This window comes from Trichosurus vulpecula, chromosome 2, assembly GCF_011100635.1.
Source record: "Trichosurus vulpecula isolate mTriVul1 chromosome 2, mTriVul1.pri, whole genome shotgun sequence".
Classification (NCBI taxonomy): Eukaryota; Metazoa; Chordata; class Mammalia; order Diprotodontia; family Phalangeridae; genus Trichosurus; species Trichosurus vulpecula.
Genome location: NC_050574.1, coordinates 56,994,390 through 57,016,818, shown reverse-complemented (window position 1 = coordinate 57,016,818; position 22,429 = coordinate 56,994,390). Strand labels below are relative to the sequence as shown.

The following is a 22,429-nucleotide window of genomic DNA, read 5'->3' as shown; positions in this document are numbered from 1 at the left end:
TTTTTGTGAGGATCGAATGAGATAATGTTATAAAGCACTTAGCAGAGTTGCCTAGTCCATAGAGAAGATGCTTAAGAAATACCTATTTCTTTCCTTCCAGTCAGATTGGTTTAGTCCTTGTCCTCCACAACCAATCAACAAACATTTGTTAAGTGTTAACTACAGGGCCAGGGCAGCTAGATGGCACAGTCATCTCCCTGAGTTCAAATGCAGCCTCAGACACTTCCTAGCTGTGTGACCCTGGGCAAGTCACTTAACCTTGTTTGCCTCAGTTTCCTTATCTGAAAAATGAGCTGGAGAAGGAAATGGCAAACCACTCCAGCCTTTCTGCCAAGAGAACCCCAAATGGGATCACAGAGTCAGATACAATTGAAATGGCCAAGCAACAACCACAGTAGGAGATACAACATATCGATAGCTAGATTTAGAGCTTTCCTGAATCCATAGGCACTGTGCTAAGTGGCAGGGATACAAAAATGAAAAAAAGACCGTCCCTGCCCTCAAGGAGTTTACAGTCTAGTGGGGGAAGACAACACACAAAGGGAAGCTGAAAAGGGGAGTTAAGGAGGAGAAAACAGGGAGCAGGAATTGGGGAAGACTCAGAGAAGCCTGAAAGTAGGGCAGCCAGGTGGGAAATGAGGAGATGGTCGTCCTGAGCCAGCTCCTTAAATGGAAGTTTGTTCTAGGGAGTCACAGTGGTGAGTGGAACAATAAGGCAAGTCCTTACCTGATGGAATGGTAGGATTAGTTGATTGCTGTTCCCAGAACAAGAGGTGGAAGAGGAAGAGGGTAGAAGAGCAGAATGGGTGGGACCTTAGGGCAGACAGCAATATGGTGGCTGCATGTCTGATTGCCTGGGAAGTTTGCTTTGGGGCCAGTTGGAGATTGTCGATTATGTGAGTTTGTACTTAACCATTCAGTACGAGGGTGGAGTTCCAGAGATGAATGGATTAACTATCTCAGTAGAGGATTCGTCCATAGGGTCCATTCTAGGTGGGATGGGCAGGAGGAGGCAGCAACAGGAACCATGGCAAGGTAACCAGGGCTGGTGAATGTGAATGGAGCACGGCCTGGGGTGGGTTAGATATAGTAGATTATAGGGGCAGCTAGGTGGCACAGTGAGTACTGGCCCTGGAGTCAGGAGGACCTGAGTTCAAATCCAGCTTCAGACACTTGACACACGTACTAGCTGTGTGACCTTGGGCAAGTCACTTAACCCCAATTGCCTTCTCTTCTCCCCTACCAAAAAAAAAAGCCTCTGCCCTTAGATTAATGGAGGAAGTTGTTTTTGTCATTCAGTCCAGTCCCACTTGAACTCATTAGGGATTTTCTTGGCAAAGATACTGGAATGGTTTGCCATTTCCTTCTCCAGCTCATTTTTACAGATGAGGAAATTGAGGCAAACAGGGTTAAGTGATTCCTCAGGGTCACACAGCTAGGAAATGTAATGGCAAACCATTCCAGATCTTTGGGAAGAAAACCCCAAAAGGGGTCATGAAGAGTCAGACACAACTGAAAATGACCAAAAAGCAACAACAAATCTCCAGCTCATTTTTACAGATGAGGAAATGGAGGCAAACAGGGTTAAGTGACTTACCTAGGGTCACCCAGCTAGTAAGTATCTGAGGCTGGATTTGAACTCAGGAAGATGAGTCTTCCTGCCTCCAAGCCCAGCACTCCATCCACTGAGCCACCTAGCTGCCCTAATGGGGGAAGACAATGCTCAAAAGAAAGCTGAAAAGTTGGAGTCAAGAGGGAGAAAGGGACCCAGCATAGGGGCATGATGAAGTCCAAAAGCAGCATAGCTGGGAAATGGGGAGAAGACTTGTCCTGGGCCCTCTTCTAAGTAGAACCCTGGAGCCCATGGTCCTGTGCTTCAGGCTGAGGATACTGATGAGATGTGAGTACTAAGGCTGATTCAGTCTTCCAGGATAATGAGATTTCCCAAGAAAGAGTTTGCTAGGGAAAGGAAGGCATGATGGAGAAATGCCGACAAGTCCAAAGCAACATCTTACTGGCCTGCCTGTGGCCGAAGAAATCCATCTTTTGGCTTGCCTTCTGGTGATGGTTTTCCACTCTATACATAGCTGAGCTGGTCCTCAGAAAACAGAATGACTTCTGGGAGTGAGAAGGACCTCAGAGGCCATTTAGTCCAATCCATACTCGAGCGAGAATTCCCACTACAACGCACTAAAGAAGAGGCCATCCAGCCTTTGCTTGAAGGCCTCCAGTGAAGGAGAGCCTGCTCTATCCCATTGCACTTTTGGACAACTCTCATCGTTGGGAAGTTTTTCCATATCCACCTCTTTAGGTTGTGGTAGGAATTGAGTTAGATGAAGAGGAAGACGAGGGTGAAGTGAATTGCTTAGGGTTATATGGCTGATGTCAGATGGTGGGTTTCAAAGTGCTTTGTTACTGTAAATGTCAAATAAAAAAACCCACCTCAGAAAATCACAGAATGTCAGAAATGGAAGGGGCTTTATAACACAGAACAGAGGTGGGATAGCTTGGCGCAGGACAGAATGCTAAAGATTAAGAACTTTTAGAACACAGAATGTCAGAGCTGGGAAGGCCCTTAGAACATAGAACGTCAGAGCTGGGAGGGCCCTTAGAACACAGAATGTCAGAGCTGGGAGGGCCCTTAGAACACAGGATGTCAGAGCTGGGAAGGGTCTTAGAGCACAAAATGTCAGAGCTGGGAAGGCCCTTAGAACACAGGATGTCAGAGCTGGGAAGGCCCTTAGAACACAGAACGTCAGAGCTGGGAGGGCCCTTAAGACACAGGATGTCAGAGCTGGGGGGAGCCTTAGAGACTATCAATCTAGTCTAACACTTATTTTGCAGAGGAAGAAAGAGGCCCAGAGATGGGACTTGCTAGTGATCAGATAGTCTTGTCAAGATTAGGACCCAAGTGTTCTGACTCCCAATCTAATGCTTCCTTCAGTGTTTGTGGACAGTGCCCCCACCCCCTGTTCTTCAGGACTAAATGAACATCCATGAATCCAGGTGGGGGGGCGGGGTGTGGCAGATGAAAGATAGCATGCATGTTCTCTGGTCTATCTTTACATCTACTTGGACAGGAGAAAAGTGACCCAGTGTTGGCTGCCATTTTGTGCTTTCATGCTGGACAGGAGGCAGTTTTTCCTCCTACTCAGAAACAGATAAAACCATTAGAGTGGATAGAACCCTGAGTCTGGAGTCAGAAAGACTCACATTCAAACCTACCCTCTGACATCAGGTGTATAACCCCAAGCAATCCACTTTTCACTTCACTTTGTGTTCCTCAGTTTCCTCAGTTGTCAGATGAAGATAATAACAGCTCCTACCTCCCAGGGTTGTTGTGAGGATCAGATGAGATCATATTTTTAAAGCCCAGTGACCTGCACATGGTAGATACCTCTTTCCATCCTTCCTATTATGGATTTGTACATCAGGCTGTGCCCCCAAGACCCTAAGGAGGGAGTGCTAGCTGTGGAGTTGGTAGGTCTGGTTGGAGCACTATGTCTCCTCCTCATAGGCTGTGTGGCTTCAGGTAAGTGTAGCCCCCTCTCTGAGGAAGTTTCTTCATCGATGGAGTAAGGTTGGTTGTTAGCCTTCATTCTCAAAGAGGGCCAAAGTGACATCAGTCTGTTAGAGTCAAATCTCAGTGTGTCCAGCGGTGGCTGATCAGACCAATACGAGCTACCACAGGTCAGGCACAAATAGTTCCTGTGAACATTTTGGGGGCGGACACTCCAAATTTAAGCATCCTGCGTTTCCTTTGAGCTGTCTCAATTCTGCTTTGTTCACAGAGCACAGCACCTCCTCTGATATGGGCACGCCATGCTGAGTGGTCCTGTGCCAGTATCTCCCATGCCATGTAATCAGTTTATAAAACCTGTGTCATAAGGTGATTTGACCTCAAAGTGCTCTGTAAATCTTAGAGTGCTAAAGAGGAAATTGTAAGCCATTCTTCCCCACCAGGGCTCATGGCCAGAAATCTCAGTAGGAAGTAGAAGCTGCAAAGTGGTGGCTGCCCGACCCCACACTGGTGCACATGGTTCTAAATTTTCAGAGACACATTCTTTCCCACTAGGAAAAGCTGCCATTGGGAAAAGCGACTTGCACTTTCTGCTTCTCCCATTTTGTTGTCATTTGTTGTTCAGTCATTTCAGTCATGTCCAACTCTCTGTGACTCCATTTGGGGATGTCTTGGCAGGTACTGGAGTGGTTTGCCATTTCCTTCTCCAGCTCATTTTACAGATGAGGAAACTGAGGCAAATAGGATTAAATGACTTGCTTAGGGTCATTCTATCTACTGGGCATTCTGTGCATCACAACACCAAGGTGCCCAATCTCCAATTAATTTTAGTCAATACACTGATTAAGGGCCTGTAACTATTTGTGAAACACTATGTTAGACACTGTGGTTTAGTCATTTTTCAGTCATGTCCGACTCTTTGTGACCTATTTGAGGTCTTCTTGGCAGAGATACTGGAGTGGTTTGCCATTTCCTTCTGTAGCTCATTTTACAAATGAGAAAACTGAGGCAAACAGGGTTGAGTGACTTGCTCAGGGACACACAGCTAGCAAGTGTCTGAGGCCAGATTTGAACTCAGGAAGCTGAGTTTTCTGATTCCAAGCCTAGAGCTCTGTCTCCTCTGCCACCTAGCTGCCCCTGTCAGACACTAGTGATACAAAAATTTAAAAAAATAGTTCCTGCCTTCAAGCAGCTTACATTCTCTGGTGGGGGACAACATGTACACATATATAAAGAGTTATGGAGGGGGTCGGGACATTACCACCTAGGGGGACTTGGAAATGTTTCCTCTAGGAGGCGGCACCTGAGCTGAGCTTTGAAGGAGGCTCAGAATTCTGAGGCAGAGGTGAGGCTTCCAGGTGTATTCCAGGCATGCAGGCACAGCCTGGGCAGAGAGACTGGTAGAATTTCATGCATGAGAAGCCAGAAGCTTGGTACTGTCTTCTCTAACAATATCCTTTTTTTTTTCTCTAGAAACTCCTGAAGAGCCAGATTTCCTCCTGAAACTCAGCTCTTCACCCTGAGCTCACATTCTTCAATTTGTCCTCCTGTTTGCCTGTGAACCCCATATTTGGAAACCTTGGTGCCTGGGAACGCCATCTCTTACCTTCCACAGCTGCCAACACTTTCGGTAGAACCATAAACCATATGGGATACCTCCTTCCCTATGGAGTTTAAGTCTGGCAGGAAAGGGACAACCCAATCAATTTCCCAGCATGGGGATATGGTAGGGCCCATATTAGATAAGGAGGTGGTGACCATATTAAAATGCAGAACCTGAGAGACCACCCAGTCCAACTCCCTTATTGGAAAATCGAGTCTCAGAGATGGCAAGTGACTTGCCTGTGATGGCACAGGCAGCAAGCAGCCGAGTTAGAATGTGAACTTATCTCTTCTGACCAATCAATTAACCCATAAGCATTTGTTATTTCCCTCTGGGTTTATGCATTGAAGACCGATATGAATGAATTTTTAAAAAAATTCTCAACATGTTTCAAGATGAACTCTGGGTAACCACAGAGCCTTCCAATGGAGCCTGGTTTTCAGAATATGTAGGTGACCTTGGGTTTTAGGCCATTGGGAATCTAGTGTTGTGTCAGAAGAAAAAAAAACAAGAAAGAAACAAAACTACAGCAGCCCCATCAGAAGCCAAGAAAGCACGTGGGAGCAGAGAGAGAGCCACCCAATCGTAGCACCCTGATATTGGGGTTACCATGCTATGGTCAGATGGTAATAAATTCCAAGCGTATTCATAAAGATTTATTATCTGCAGGAGACTAACTTTAAAAAATAGATTTGTATTTTTTTTTTTTTTTAGTTTTTACATCACCTAGATTTCTCCCTATATTTTTTCCCCTCCCTACTCCTGGAGAACCATCTCTAATAATAAAGAATTTATTTGAAAAAAAAAAGGAGGAAGAAGAAAAAAATCAGCAAAACTTATGAACACATTGAAAAGGGAAATAGCTTTTGATCCCTAATTAGAAGTCTCCTTAGCATATTCTTTTTTTTTTTTCCTTTATTTATTTTTAGTTTACCACACACGGTTCTACATAGTTTTGAGTTCCAGTTTTTCTCCCCTCCCTCCCCCCTCCCTCCCCAAGACGGCATGAAGTCTCATATAACTGTCATGTATAACTTCGCATTGAATTAATTTATAGCATATTCTTTATACCATCATAGGCTCGTAGGATTTATACTTGGAGACTTTAGAGATCTTCTCTTCCAACATCTCTATCCAACATTTACAAAGATGAAGATGCTCATAGAAACATAGGACCATAGATCTAGAGCTGGAAGGGACCTGAGAAGCTATCAAGTCCAGCTCTTTCTTTTTACAGATGAGGAAACTGAGGCACAAAGAGGTTAAGTGACTTGTCTAGGGTCACACAGCCAGTGTCTATGGTGGGATATGAATTCATGTCTTCCTGACTGAAGATCCTGTGCTCTGTCTATTTTACCCACTGCCTCTCATAATCTTAGAGTGGAAGAGCTGGAAATTACTACCCAACTCACAGGGTAGTGGTGAGGAAATTTGTAAATGTGAAAATGCTAGAAAAACAGATGAGCATTTAAAAAAAAGATTTCACCTAGTTCAACTGTTTCATGTTACAGATGCCCAAAGAGGGAAAGTGACTTACCTAATGTCACAAACATAACAATTACAATCCTGAACCAGGATTTGAACCCACATATCAAGACTCTAAGTCCTGAGTCCTTTTTTTTCTACATCATGTGGCTTTCAGTGGCCTGGGGCCATGGTCATTTCCCTTTGATTTCTATCCTCTACCCAACAGAAGGATGAATCAGGCTACCACTCATTCCATGGGCATGAAACCCCAGAAAGGTTTGTGAAAGTGGAAAGTTGGTGGAAGGCTAGAGTTCTTCTAGAATGCCCTTCCAGAACCAGTCAACTGAGGACTCTCCATCAACCCCTCCCAGCAAACCCCTGAACTCAACTGAAATATCAGGGGCATGGGATGCACAGACACTCCAGGCACTCAAGATCTCTCTGGCTGTGATTTTAGCTATCATAACTCTAGCTACGATTCTCTCCAATACTTTTGTGATCATCACAATATTCCTTACCAAGAAGCTCCATACACCAGCCAATTATCTCATTGGTTCTCTGGCGGTGACAGATCTCTTGGTCTCCATTTTGGTAATGCCCATCAGTATTGCATACACTGTCACCCAAACCTGGACCTTTGGGCAGATCATGTGTGACATCTGGCTGTCTTCAGACATCACATGCTGCACTGCCTCCATTCTCCACCTCTGTGTGATTGCGTTGGACCGATACTGGGCCATCACCGATGCCCTGGAATATAGCAAGCGTCGAACCTTTGGCCGGGCGGCGGCCATGATTGCCATGGTCTGGGTCATCTCCGTGTGTATCTCCATGCCTCCACTTTTCTGGAGGCAGGCCAAAGCTCACGAAGAGCTGGCTGACTGCTTAGTGAACACATCCCAGATCTCCTACACCATCTACTCCACCTGTGGTGCCTTTTACATCCCCTCTGTGCTGCTCATCATTCTCTATGGCCGGATCTATGCTGCTGCTCGAACTCGGATCCTGAAGCCGCCTTCCCTGTACGGCAAACGCTTCACCGCTGCTCATCTCATCACTGGTTCCACTGGCACCTCCCTATGTTCCATCAACTCCAGCCTTCAGGAAGGGCAGCCCCACACGGGGGACTCACCACTTTTTATCGGTCCTGTGAAAATCAAGCTAGCTAGCAGCCTCCTGGAAAGGAAGAGGATCTCAGCAGCCAGGGAAAGGAAGGCTACAAAGACACTGGGGATTATCCTGGGGGCCTTCATCATCTGCTGGCTGCCCTTCTTTGTCGTGTCTCTGGTCCTACCCATCTGCAGAGACTCCTGCTGGTTCCACCCAGCCCTCTTTGACTTTTTCACATGGTTAGGCTATTTAAATTCCCTCATTAACCCAATAATTTACACTTGGTTTAATGAAGAATTCAAACAAGCATTCCAAAAACTAATAAGATTCAAAAGAAGGCCCTCATTTTAATCTTTTCCTGCTTGCTGGCGAACCTTGTTACTATTTATTCATTAAAATCTAGAGGGCATACATTTCCTAGAGTTCGTAAATTATTCATTCAATAACTCAGATGCCAAATGTCTTCCCCGTCACTCCCCAAAGTTCATAAGTTACTTTACCCCACCTTAGACCTTGAATAGTGCTATATTTTGTCCCTCTCCGATGCAATTATCATGGTGTATTTAGTTTGCGTATTTTTTGTATTTACTTAACCTGTGCCCATTTCCTCCCAACAGAAAGTAAGCTCCTTGGGGGCAGGAACTGTTCTTGATTTTGACTTTTGTATCTCTGGCACTTAGCAAATGCTTGCGGTATTGAATTCAGTGTAACATTGTATATTATAGCTATCTGTGTTTTTGATTTCTCCCTCTATTAGACTTTGAGCTCCATGAGGACAGGGGCCATGTCTTCTCTAAACTTTGTATCTCCCCTAAATGCACTGAGCAGTGTTCTATACCTGGTAGCTGCTTAATGATCATTTATTGAATTGAACCAATATTTTCAAAATCCCCACCCTCTATGCAGCCCTTTGCTGGGCACTGCTGAGAATGCAAAGATAAGACATAGTCCTTGATTGTAAGGAGCTTAGAATCTAGAAGGAGATAAGACATGTGCACAGTTAACTATGATGCAAATTGGAATATGATAAATGCATAAGAGGAAGAAGAAATAGCCACATAACAGAACCCAGTTGAAAGTGTTCTTTTTTTCTAGGGACTTGGATATTCCCAGAGCACTGTTCTGGGCTTATTCTTCCTAACTCCTTACTCCTGCCTCCATTGTTCTCAAGCCACCTAGAATCATGTGACTGCAAATAAGCAGAAACGCAATTAAACTTTGCCCAACAGAGGAGCTGGCAGAAATTCAGCTGACCCCAGGCTTCTGCCTTGGGGAAGTCCAGGAGAGAAGGCCTCTGATTTCTGAGAGGAAGAGTCGAGCCCATGGAGAAGATACATCCAGAAAAGATCTTATCTGTGATAGATTTATTTCAAAATAAATGATCAAGGTAATCCATTGATTTGGATCCAGGCAATCCAGAATCAAAGGAATCCATTGATTTAGCTCCATCGATGATTTCCTGAGTCTACAGAGAATCTGGGCACAGGATGGCCAAGGCAATTAGTTCAACCTGGTGATTTTAGAATTGGTTTTGCTCACCTCAGGATGATAGAGAGTCGAGAAGACACCCAGGGCAAGAACCTAGGATTCAAAGACTGTGGAATATTGGAAATGGATTCTAGAACACAAAGTATTGTAAGACCTGGAAGGGATCTTAGTGACTCTCTAATTGAACTTCCTTATTCTCTGTAAATGAGGGTGCTGTTAACATAAGGGTACGTTGTCTAGAAGCAATACTAGAACTGAAAGGTGTACTTGGAGACCACCACACAACCCCATACGTGCAGACTTGTCTTCTTTCTTTTTTTCTCCAGGTTCAAAGGCAATCTAGTGGATATGGTTTGGAATATTTTTAGAAATCACTAGAGAATGCAAAACTGTCTCAGAAACTGAGGCTTAGGGAGGGAAAGTGATTTGCCCATGTTCAAGTTCAAAGGTACCATTTCTTTTGGTATCTGAGCAGTATAAACAGAACCTCCCAGATTGAGCCCCTCCTGAGATGGATCTCCCTCTCACACCTTTTGGAGGAAACAAAAAACCAAACCAAAACAAAACAAAAACCAAACTAAGCCTATTTTTGGTGCTTGAGATACATGGAAATCTGGAAATTGACCCAGAAAGAGCAGGCAGGGATCCTCTCATACCCTGTCATGCCCAACTGCTCTATGTGAGCACTTATAACAGGCATCATTGCCTCTGTTAATGGTGGAAGGAGGCATTGGGCTTCCACTGCAATAGCAGAGAAGAGGACAAACATATAATGAGGGAAGACTGCCATTTAATCCCTAAATCAGAGATTCGGAGAAATTAGCTTCCTCCCTCCCTTTGGCTCATCTCACACTAGATTCTGTTCTCAACTCCTGTGTATATGACTTGACTTCCACTTCATGCTGCTTCCATCCACGTGGCAATTCCCCTGCTTTTGGCTCTCTCTCTGGAATGCCAGTTTGTTGTGTGTCTTGACTTCTGATTTGTGGGGGTATTCCCGCTCACTTGGGCCTCACGCTGCTTGCCCTAAACATGGTGATTACATCACTCTCTCACACAGTGCCAGCCTACTGGCCAGGGCACCTTTGTCATAGTGTTCTCCGGCAGCTCTCTTACTCACTGTAGCAATGTTACAATCTGTGTTCAGCCCATGAAGCACTGTAATATGGCCGTAGAAAGATCGAGCATTAAATGGATTAATAAGAAGGGAGCATTGTCCAAAATTATTTTTATACCGTTGACTGTCATCTGGCTTCTAAGAGATGGAGTCTTCTATAATAAAAAAGCATGTGAAATTATCAATGGATATCAATCTTTTTAGTTATTTCTTCCCCCAAGCCCTGGATGGAATGGCATCCAGATGTTAAATTGGGATATAAGTGAAGGTCACATCCATGTCTCAGAGGAGAGCAGCCAGGATAGTGAGGAGTTTGGAAATCATATCACACAAGCATTTGTTGAAGGAACTGGACATGTTTAGCATGGAAAAAAGAAGAGTCAGTGGAGAACGTGGTAGGTGGCTTCAAATATCTTCAGATTTGTCAGAATCATAGAATCTCCAAGTTGGAAGAGACCTAAGAGGAGAGCTGGTCCTGCCTTTACCTCTCTCCAACATCCCCAATGGGTGGTCATCCAGCCTTACCTGGAAGACCTAAAATAAAGGGCTCCTTGCCACCTCTGCAGATAGCCTCTTCCTGCTTCTAAATAATTCTCTTTCATTGTTCGGAAGTCTTTTGTGAAGTCAAGCCTAAGTCTGCCTCTCTATCTTCCCCACCATTGCTCCTAGTTCTGCCCTTGGGGAGAAGTAGAATGCTTTTTCTACCCAGTGGCCCTTTAAATACTTGGTGATGTATTTGGTGGCGAACACAGCCCAGCCTCACCAATGACTTCACTTAGGCTAAACTCCCAGTTCCTTCAACTGATCACCCTGTGACATGTTTTCTATACCCTTCACCATCCTTGGTGCTGAAAACTCCAAATACTCCTCCATTATGAAAAAGAGTTAGATTCTCATTTCCACTTCATCGTACCAGTGTGAGAGAATTGGCATCAATGGTTGGAAGTAATCAGAGAACATAATTCATCTCAATCTTAAGGAAGGATGACCTAACAATGAAGCTGTCCAAAAGGGAAATGGGCTATCTTATAAGGTAATGTATTTTTCATCACTGGAGGTCTTCAAACACAGCTTAGATGACCTCTTTTTGAAAAATGTTGTGATCTCTCTTTTTTTTTTCAATTATTAAGCATTTATTTTTTTCATCCTGTCTTTCTCCTCAGGGGGAAAAAAGAAATACAAAGCCCTTGTAACAAACAAGCATTGTCAAAGAAAAAAAACCCCAAGCTCCCACATTGGCCCCATCCCAAAACATCTCATTCTACATGTTACTCCATCACTTCTCTGTCATGGATTGGGTAGCATTCTTCATCATGTGTCCTCTGCCATCATGGTTGATTATTGCACTGATCAGAGTTCTTACGTGCTTCAGAATGGTTCATTTTTGCAATATTGATACTGACAAAGAAATTCTCTTGGTCCTGCTCTCTTCACTTTGCATTAGTTCATGAAAGTCTCCCTGGGCTTCTCAGGAACCATCCCTTTCATCATTTCTTATGGCACAATAGTACTGTATCACCTTCATATGCCATAACTTGTTCAGTCATTTCCCAGTTGGTAGGCAGCAGCTCCTTACTCCAGATACTCACCTACACAAAAAGAAATGCTATGAATATTTTTGTACATATAGGACCTTTTCCTCTTTTGCTAGATGGCCTCCTTCTAGGTAAGTTATAGAGTTGGGGTTATTAAATATTATATCATGTGCCATGGACCCCCATCTTTGGTAATCTGATGAATCCTATGGATTTCTTCTTAGAATAATGTTTTTAAATGCATGATCAAAATAGTTATCAAAATTTACAACAAAAAAAAAAGTTCACAGACTCCAGCTTAAGAACCCATGTTGTAGAAAGAATTCCTGCCATAAACCAGGTGTTGGATCATGTCAGGTCCCTTTTAGGACTCAGACTCTATGTTGCCTGAATCATTGTCTCAGGGTGAGGGAAATCATACGGCCCATCTTGCTATTGCAAATGTGGGATCATTTCAAGGGCACTAGATTATGGCCTTTGGGGTCACTGAGGGTCTATGGAAGGGTTTCAAATATCCTCTGGAAAGATTCCTGTTCACCAAGCTTCCCTTATTTCTATGGAAGACACCACCATTTTTCTAGTCTCCCAGGTTCAAAATCTTGGTGTTATCCTCGATGCTTCACTCCATATAGACCATTAGTTACCAATTCTTGCCATTTCTAGCCACCACATTATCTCCTGTAGCCGACCCCTTCTTTTTACTTACATTCACAACCCAGTTCAGATGCTCATCACCTCTCACCTATGTTACTAGCTAGTCTCCCTGCCTCAAGCCTCTCCCTTCTCCATCCACCACACAACTGCCAAAACGATTTTCCTAAAGCTCAGGTCTAACCATGTCATTCCCCAACTCAATAAACTCCTGTGGGTCCCTATGCCACTGGGATAAAATATAAACTCTTTTATTTAGTTTTTAAAGTCCTTCCCAACCTGCCCCCAGATTATTTTCCCAGCTTCATTATACATTATTATATCAGTAAGGCCATAATCACAACATAGACGATAATTGTCAATATGTCAACGTAGTTCTGTTTCGCAAAATCTAAGAGACTCTTTATATAGAAGGTAGAAGTAAACCCTTTATTCAAACACCAAAGAACCATATCCCAAAACCAATAAGTCCAACCCATCCAAGCAGCAAGCAAATTCCAGAACCAGTAAGTCCACTTTACGATAACAGCAAAGAATCTAAAACAAGACATCACAGCAGGGAGCCAAGCCATCCCATAACCTTCCTGCCCCCTGTCGGGGCCTTGCCACCAACATCACTCACAGCACAGCCAGCACACATCCGCTCTCTCCCTCAGCTCTAACTGCTCTGAGAATTTCCTGCTCCACCCTTCCAGTTCCTCTCCTTCAGCAAGCTCCTCCCATCACATGTGACTTAGGCTTGCTGTGATATAAGCCTGTCATGTGGGCCTATTAATGGATGGGAAAGATCTTCAAATTTAAATTACCATTGCAATTACCCTCCCTCCCACACTCTGCCATCCAACCAAACTGGCTCTCTCTCTTTTTATCCATCCCTAAACCTTTGCACTGAAAGTCCCTCATGCCTGGAGGGCACTCCATCCTCACTTCTGCTTCAGATTGCTTCAAGATGGTGAGCACCATCTTCTACATGAAGGCTTTTCTAGTCCCTGCAATGGCTAGTGGCTTCCCCCTTAAATAATTTTATATTTAATGACTTTGCATTTAATTGGGGGAGGGGAGTTGAGGGTACAGGAAGGTCAAATGGAGGAACTGGTCTGTGTGAAGGTAGGAAGAGGCATGGGAAAGGGGAGTAGGAAAAAGTGGGAGTCCTGCTGACAAATCTCGTATTTTTTTCTAGCACCAACCTGGAAGTAGGCCCCTTAGAGATTGATGACCTAGCAGGTCATCACAGGTACCAGGTATCGCAAATGAAGTGTAAGTTCCTGGGGCTATATTTTAGGAAGAACTTAGATCTTAGAACTCAGAATATCAGAGCTAAGAGGGCCCTTAGAATATAGAATGTCAGAGCTGGGAAGGCCCTTAAAGAGTGTCAGAGTTGGGAGGGGCCTTAGAACATTGAATGTTAAAACTGGAAAGGATCTCCAAACTTCCAGAGCTGGAATGGATTTATAGATCAAATGCTTTAGAGTTGAAGGGTCCTTAATCCTCTCAGTCCTTCACTTGGGGAAACTGAGGCTCTGAAATACTGTGACTTGCCTAAGGTCATCCACAGGGAGTTAGTAGCAGAGTAGAGATTAGAGCTCAGATAAAAGAACTGACCATATTTTGTCAGGTTAAAAACATACTAGCTTTCCATAGCTACAGATGAGGCCTTTCTTTGGTGTCTCTCCCCCCACCCCCACCCCCATTTCCATCTTGTTTGTCTGGACCTTGTGCCTTCTTTCACACTTAGTCACAACCTCACACAGGATGATGATGTTGATGATGACGCTGAGAGACAGTGTAAACCTTCTTCCACCCTCCAGAGACCTGGGTGGGGAGGGGTGGGGGGGAAGGAAACCAGAGCAGAGCCATCAGGGGGATTACTTTTATCCCTAATAAACAGGTCAAGAAATTGAGACTCAGGAAGGTTCAATGACTCACCCAAAGTCATCACCCAGTCATACAGTTAGTAGAGTTGACTATAGCCCTAGGGGAATTTCCACTGGGCTACTTTGAGATAAGGGGAGAAGGGTAAAAGGTCTATCTAGACTCAGGAAGAGGAGTTCAAATCCAGCCTCAGACATTTACTATGTGACCAAGGGCAAGTACTTAACCTGTCTGTAAAATGGGGTTAAATAGCCTCTGCCTCCAGGGTTGTTGTAAGGATCAATGACATGGTATTCCCAAGGCATTTAGCACCGTGCCTAGCACACAGTAGGCATTTAAGGAGTGCTTGCTTTTTTTTCTTCTCTTCCTTCCTCCCTTTCTTGCTCCCTCTTTTCCTTCCTTCCTTCCCTTTCTTCTTCCTTCTTTTCCCTCCTCCCTTCTTCTTTTCTTCCTTCTTTCCTATGCCGGGTTCTAGGATTAGAATCCAACACTTACTCATTCTATGACCTTGAACATGTCAAGTCCCTTTTGTGAAATGAGAAAGTTGAACTAGATGACTTCAAAGTCACCTTAGTCTAGTCCTGATACTCTGTATTCTAATGTCTCTTCCAGCTCTGACATTCTATGTTGTAGAACCTTTTCTAGTGCTGACATCCTGTGTTCTAAGAGCCCTCCCAGCCCTGACATTCTGGGTTCTAAGGGCCCTCCCAGCTCTGCCATTCTGTGTTCTAAGTGTCCTCCCAGCTCTGCCATTGTGTTCTAAGGGCCCTCCCAGCTCTGCCATTCTGTGTTCTAAGGGTCCTCCCAGCTTTGACATCCTGTGTTCTAAGGGCCCTCCCAGCCTTGACATCCTGTGTTCTAAGGGCCCTCCCAGCCTTGACATCCTGTGTTCTAAGGGCATTCCCAGCTCTGACATCCTGTGTTCTAAGGCCCTCCCAGCTCTGACATTCTGTGTTTTAAGAGCCCTCCCAGCCTTGACATCCTGCGTTCTAAGGACCCTCCTAGCTCTGACATTGTGTTCTAAGGCTTCTCCCATTCCTGACACTCTTGGTTCTAAAGACCCAGCTCTGATATTCTGGCCCTTTCACTTCTGTTATACAACGTTTAAAGTCCCTTCCTGTTCTAACATTTTATGAATCCAAAGTTTCTTTTCACATTTTATGACTCCATGAGGCCTTTAATCTGTGTTTAAATATTCTACCCGCCTCTCCTTTTATAACCAGCAGCAGCCATATCTGGCACCCTCCCTAGGTCCCTAATGGAGTGTTCAGTAGGAGTCCAGCCTGCAACTCCCTGAATGACTGGCTCTGCCCTCATGACTTCACTCCCCACTCTGCATGTAGAGGTGTGGTCTGTGTCTATTCCTATCTCTGTGCAGACTGTTCCTTCTCTATCAATGTAAGGTTTCTGAGGGCAGGGTTTGAGAGGTAGCCACAGCAGAGGAGAGTGCAGAGGACCCTGGGCTTGGAGTCAGGAAGTTCTGAGTTCAAATCCCCCCTCAGCCCCTTATTAGCTGGGCAATGACTCAACCATTCTGAGCCTTGGTCTCCTCATCTGTAAAATGCAGGGGTTGAACTAGACGACCTGGACGCCCATTTCTAAATCTCTGATTCTGTGACTTTCCCTTCTGGTTTTGTATTCTCAGAGTCTGACACATTATAGGCGCTTAATAAGTGCTCACTGATTGACTGATTAGCAATTTACAACAGCTATGCTTTAAAACTTTACCCTGAGGGGCAGCTAGGTGGCGCAGTGAGTAGAGCAGTGGCTCTGGAGTCAGGAGGACCTGAGTTCAAATAGGATCTCAGACACTTGACACACTTACTAGCTGTGTGAACTTGGGCAAGTCACTTAACTCCAATTGCCCTGCCTCCCCTCCCAAAAAAAGTCTACCCCGAGAGGTACGTATTCTTTTTTTAATTTAAAAAATCAACAAAGATTTATTTTTTCTCCTCCCAACATACAGAAAAAAGAAACACAAGAACAAAACCCTTGTAACAAATTAGCATCGTCATGCAAAACAAGCGATCACCTGTATTCTTGTCCCCATTTAACAGAAAAGGAAACTGAGGCTTGCAGAAAGTAAGCGATGTGTCCAAGGTCACACAGCAGGAGAGTGCCCAGACCCAGACACAAGCCAGGTCCTTCCACTACACCTAAGTCACAGAGGGAGGGGGAAACCTTCCTGATCTTGCCTGGGCTTCCCCAGACAGAACAGTATTGGTATCTTCCTCAGGGTAGGCATCGTCTACCTACCTGTTCTGGCTAGCTCCTTTCCAGGAGAGCATTCCCATCCTCTAAATCCCCCTGTCCATACCGGACAGGGCCAGTAGGGGGCGCAGTGACACTGGAAGAAGTCACTTTCCCAGGCAGCGCAGGGTCCTGGAGGCAGGTGGTTGGGTTGCCCATCTCCTTCCTCACGCCATCAGCAGTTTTGCTTAGAAGGGATATTCCATAGGGGCTCTGGAGACACCTGGAGGCTCAGGCTCAGACATTCAGACCCAGACCCCATGGCTCATTCCACCAGGAGGCAGAGTCAGCACCACCCTATGGCTCTTTGTCTCAAGAGCCAGCCAGTTCCTGGGGACACCTGAAGGGCTGCCTGACTTTTTCTGGCCACCAAAAGTTATTAGAAGGACTACTTTGGCTCAATAGAAAGAGGAATTTTCTAATAATTATACTTTTCAATGGATCATAGAACTGGAGTTGGAAGGAACTCCGGAGGTCACCTAGTCCAACCTTGTCTAGCTCCTCCATTTTACAGATGGAGAAACTGAGACCCAGAGACATTAAGGGACTTGTTCAATATTATACAACTAGTAAATGTCTGATGGCAAGTCCAGTGTGCTTTCCACCTAACTCCATGGTTTCTCTTGGAACCTGAATTCAATACAACTCTGCCCCTTAGAGTGTGACCTTGACCTCTAACTGTCACCTGTCAAATGAGGGGAATGGACTAGATGACCCCTAAGGTCCCTATCAGCTCTAACTTGATGACCCTTCAATCCTACAAACCCCTCCAGGTCTCAATTTTCTGATCTGTAAAATAAGAGGCTTAGTCTAGGTGACTTTCTAGTTCTCTGCTCTCTGCCCACAACAGGCAAAGTCCTTTGCTAGTCCTTAGGGGCTAAATGAAAAATGTATGAGACATTTATAAGACTGCAAGGAGTTTACAGTATGGGCAGAGAGAGAAAACAAACACACAAAAAGTTGTCATAAAACATAGAATGTCTATTCCAAAGGACTCAAGATGAAAAATACTATTCACACTTGGAGAAAGAACTGATGGAGTCAGAAGGCAGATTGAAGCATACTTTTTTCACTTTATTTTTTTTTGGTGGTTTTTTTTTCTTTTGGTCTGTTTCTTCTTTCACAAAATGACTAATATGGAAATATGTTTTACATGGTTGCACATATATAACCTATATCAAATTACTTACCGGGAAGAGGGAGGAAGGAGGGTAGAAGAGGGATGAAGAAAATTCAGAACTCAAAATTTTTAAGAAATGAATGTTCAAAGTTGTCTTTACATGTAATTGGAAAAAAATACTATTTTAAAAATAGAATGTCTGAAGTACTTTAGGGAGACTGAGGAAATTGTCCTAAACCTGGAATCCAGGGAAATTTGGGTTCCAATCTCACCTCTGACACTTAGTAGTCATGTGACCCTGGGCAAGTCACTTAATATCTCTCTGCCTCAGCCTCAGTTTCCTCATAAAATGGGAGTCATAATACCAGTAGTGGCTCCCTCATACAGATGTCATGGAACTTAAATGGGAGGTAAGGTGTTGTGGAAAGTTAAATCGCTGAGCAAATGTCAGTTATTATTAGGGAGACCTGAAGCAGGTCTGTGAGGATTGCTTGTACTTTCGTTCCCACTGCTTAGCCCTGTGCCTGGCACTCAATAAACGCTGGTCGTTTTGACTTGACTCATAGAAAGAAAAGATTTTTCCCCCCATTTGGGGGATTGGCAGAAAAGCCAAGGAAGATCATTCAGTCCATTCTGTAAGCATTTATTATGCCTTCCTAGGTGTCAGACACTGTTCATAGAGCAAACAACCCCACCCTCCAGGAAAATCTATATTCTACTTTACTTCTTTCTTGCCTTCCTCCTTTTATTTCCTTCCTCCTTCCCTCGCTCCTTTCCTTCCTTCCTCCCTTCTTTCCTTCCCTCTTTCTTTTTCTTTCTTCCTTCCCTTCCTCCCTCTTTTCTTTCCTCCTTCCCACCCTTCCTTCCTTCTTTCCTTTCTGAAATAATGGAATGGGCAGCCTCAAGAGGTGTCTTAGCGGAACATCATAGCTATGGAGCTGGAAGGGACCTCGGAGCCAAATGAATCCAATGTTCTCTTTTTATAGATGAAGAAATTGAGGCTAGGGAAGGGGTAAGTAGCTTGCCCAAGATTTACACAGTCAGTGAAGGGAAGAGATGAGATATGAGCTCTGATCCCCAACTCTTGACACTGTATTCTTTTCACTCTATCACACAGATTCTCCAAATTCTGGATGATTTCAGTCAGTCATTTAAAATATATATATGTTCCCTCCCAATTACATGTTAAAACAATTTTTTGACTTTTTAAAAGTTTTGAGTTCCAAATTCTATCCCTCCCTCTCTCCTTCCCTTCTCCTTCCCTCCTCCCACCAACAGTAAGCAATTAGATATAGGTTATACATGTGCAATCATGTGAAACATTTCCATATTGGTCATTTTGTACAAGAAGACTTGAATAAAAGAAAAAGAATGAAAGAAAGAAAGTGAAAAATAGCCTGCTTCAGTTTGTATTCAATCTATATCAGTTCTTTCTCTGGAGGCAGATAATATGCTTCATCACGGTCCTTTGGGAATGTGTTAGATCATTGTATTGCTCATTACAGCTAAGTCATTTGCAGTTCTTCATCCAACAATATTGCTGTTACTACATACAACATTCTCTTGGTTCTGTTCACTTCACTTTGCATCAGTTTTTCCAAGTTTCTCTGAAATCATCCTGCTTGTCATTTCTTATAGTACAATGATATACCACTATAATGTAATATAATAATACCAATATAATATACCATTACAATTATATGCCACACTTTATTCAACCACTCCCCAGTTGATGGGCATCCCCTCAATTTCCAATTCTTGGAGGCCATAAAAAGAGCTGCTAGAAATACTTTTGTACAAATAGGTCCTTCCCCCCTGCCCCTTTTTTGGATCCCTTCGGGATATAGGTCTAGCAGTGATATATGATCGAAAGGCATGCACAGCTTTATAGCCCTTTGGTCATAGTTTCAAATTGCCCTCCAGAATCGTTAGATCAGTTTACAACCCTACCAACAGTGCATGGGTGTCCTGGTTTTCCCACATCCCCTCCAACATCCAACATTTTCCTTTCTTTTGTCATATTAGCCACTGTGATAGGTGTGAGGTGGTACCTCTAATCAATAGTGAATTTGAGCATTTTCTTCATATGCAGTCAGTCATTTTTTAAAGTACCTACTATGTGCGCAGCATTGTGCTAAGCATTGAGGATACAAAGCAAGGCAAACAGCAGTCTCTGACCTCCAGGAGCTCCCAGTCTAATGAAGGAGACAGCATGCAGACAGCTATGGACCAGCAAGGTATAGGCAGGCTAACGTGAAGCTAATTAACAGCGGCAAGGCCAAGGAGGCTGTAATCACTGTTACACACCATGGTGGGTTAGACATGGAAGGTTTCATCCAGCAGTGACACTCAATTTTCTAAGATTCTATAATCTAAGGGTGCTCAGAGCTCTAAAATTTTACATTCTAAGACTATCCAACTCTGACATTGGGTTCAGAGGTATTACCCAGCTCTGACATTCTGTGTTCTAAGGGTCCTCCCAGCTCTCACGTTCTGGGTTCTAAGGCTCCTCTCAACGCTGACATCCTGTGTTCTAAGGCCCCTCCCAGTTCTGACATTCTGTGTTCTAAGGGTCCTCCCTGCTCTGACATCCTGTGTTCTAAGGTTCCTCCCAGCTCTGACATTCTGTGTTCTAAGGGTCCTCCCAGCTCTCACATTCTGGGTTCTAAGGCTCCTCTCAGCTCTGACATCCTGTGTTCTAAGGCCCCTCCCAGTTCTGACATTCTGTGTTCTAAGGGCCCTCCCAGCTCTGACATTCAGTGTTCTAAGGGTCCTCCCTGCTCTGACATCCTGTGTTCTAAGGTTCCTCCCAGCTCTGACACTCTCTGCTTCTGATATAGGATGTATTATTTAAGCCATTAGTTTTTTGTTTCTCTAAAATAATGGTCTCCGCTTTGCTATTGTTGGGAGTCACATCCAGATTCCTTAATTCATCAGTAATTTTGCATCATGCCTCTTCATTTACTTTCCAAGAAATCTGCATATATTTCTATGGATTTGTGGCCCCAGACAATTTCCAAGTTTAACCTCAGTGCTACTAGCCTGAAGATGGTCATTTCCTGGCTTTCCTGGTTTTTGCTTCTCCTACCTGCCCACCTGAGAGCCAGTGTGTTATAGCAGATAGAGAGCTGGTCTTGGAGCCAAGAAGACTTGGGTTTGAGTCCTGTTTGAAGAATCCTGGTTGACTTTAGACAACTCCCATAATGTCTCGGCGTCCCCGTCATCTCTCTAAGTTGCAGAGAAGGGGTTAAGCTCTCATTGGTAAAGGGAGTTCCCTCACCTGGGAGTTCCTTAATCACAGGGCTAGACCTTTTCCAGACTTGCCCACTCAAACTGGCCATTTGCTGAAAGCATAAGAGAGGGAGGGAGAAGACATGGAGCCAGGAAGTGGCTGGGGCAGGGCTCAGGACAGGAGGGCATCTCTGTAGCTGCCTGCAAAACATGCATCTAATAGGAATTGACAGCTTGAAAGCCCAGCTTTTGCCAAAACCCCGGGGGCTGGCAGGCTGGGTATTGAGGGCTGCTGAGAGAAGAGGGAGATGCAGTGATCTAAGCATTGGTTAAAAAGGGATATGAGGCTTAAAGGTAGTAATTCGCGGTGCTGTGGATAGAATGCTGAGCCTGGAGTCAAGAAGACTTTAGTTCAAGCCCAGCCTCAAACATGCACTGACTGTGTGGCCCTGCACAAGTCACTTAACCCCAGGTTCCTCAAATGTCAAATAAGGAAAATAAAAGCATCTACCTCACAGGGTTGTCATGAAGCTCATTTGAGATAATATTTGTAAAAGTGCTTAGGACAGTGCTATGTGTTTATATTTATTTATATATAATATATAATTTAATGTATAATTTATATATTATATATAATATATATTTATTTATATAATATTTGTAGAGTGAAATAATTGGGCAAGGAGGGAGGTTTGCATTTTCATACATAACTATATTCCCTCCCCTCCCTTTAAGGAGTCACAGAATGTCAGAACGGAAAGGACGATGGAACTCAGAACAGAGAATGTTGGAGCTGGGTTAAAGTCCCCATTCGGTCACTTACTGGACAAGTGACTTCACGTTTCTGGACTTTACTTCCTTCCCTTGTAAAATGAAGCTTTGAGGTAGACAATGTCTAGGGTGCCTTCCAGGTCTCAGCTTTGATTCTCTGATTCTGAACTGGGAGGGGCGTTAGAATGTTCAAGTTAGAAGAGACACGGACTGTGAGAGGTAAAAGGGGCCTTAGGACACGGAATGTCAGCACTGGGAGGTGCCTTAGCCCTGATCCTCCACTGAGATTGCTGCAGAAAGCTAGGAACCTGCACTGATGTGGGGCCCCTAGTTCCCTCCGTGCCTGCTTTACAACTGCAGGAAATAAAGTTGGCACCGCCCAGCTGATCCAGTCGGAAATGCAGAGAATTCACACGGCATTGTTTGTGCTTCCCAAGCCTGGTCTAGGAGGAAGGGCAAAACCAGTCCCATATTAACACCTTCCTATTCCCAGCCTGCCCAGGGTCTTTGCTAACAAAGCCATGCACCAGGAGCCTCTTTTCACTGTCCTGAGGAATAAAATCCCAAGCGATCTCCTTCTCCTTCCTTCCTTTATTCCCCACAACCAGCTCCCGGAGAGGAATACTGGAGGCTGGTGACCTTGCAAATCTGAAATCTGCTTTGGGGGAGATGAACCCAGTTTCAGGGGCTGGTA

The 22,429-nt window shown here is 44.3% G+C and overlaps 1 protein-coding gene across 1 annotated transcript; it reads left to right on the top strand.

The window, feature by feature from the left end:
• Window positions 1-6,911: 6,911 nt before the first annotated feature.
• On the top strand, window positions 6,912-8,051 carry HTR1D (5-hydroxytryptamine receptor 1D). The gene has a single exon (XM_036747104.1). The coding sequence runs from the start codon at window positions 6,912-6,914 to the stop codon at window positions 8,049-8,051; it is 1,140 nt and encodes a 379-aa protein (XP_036602999.1).
• The last annotated feature ends 14,378 nt before the right edge of the window (window positions 8,052-22,429 follow it).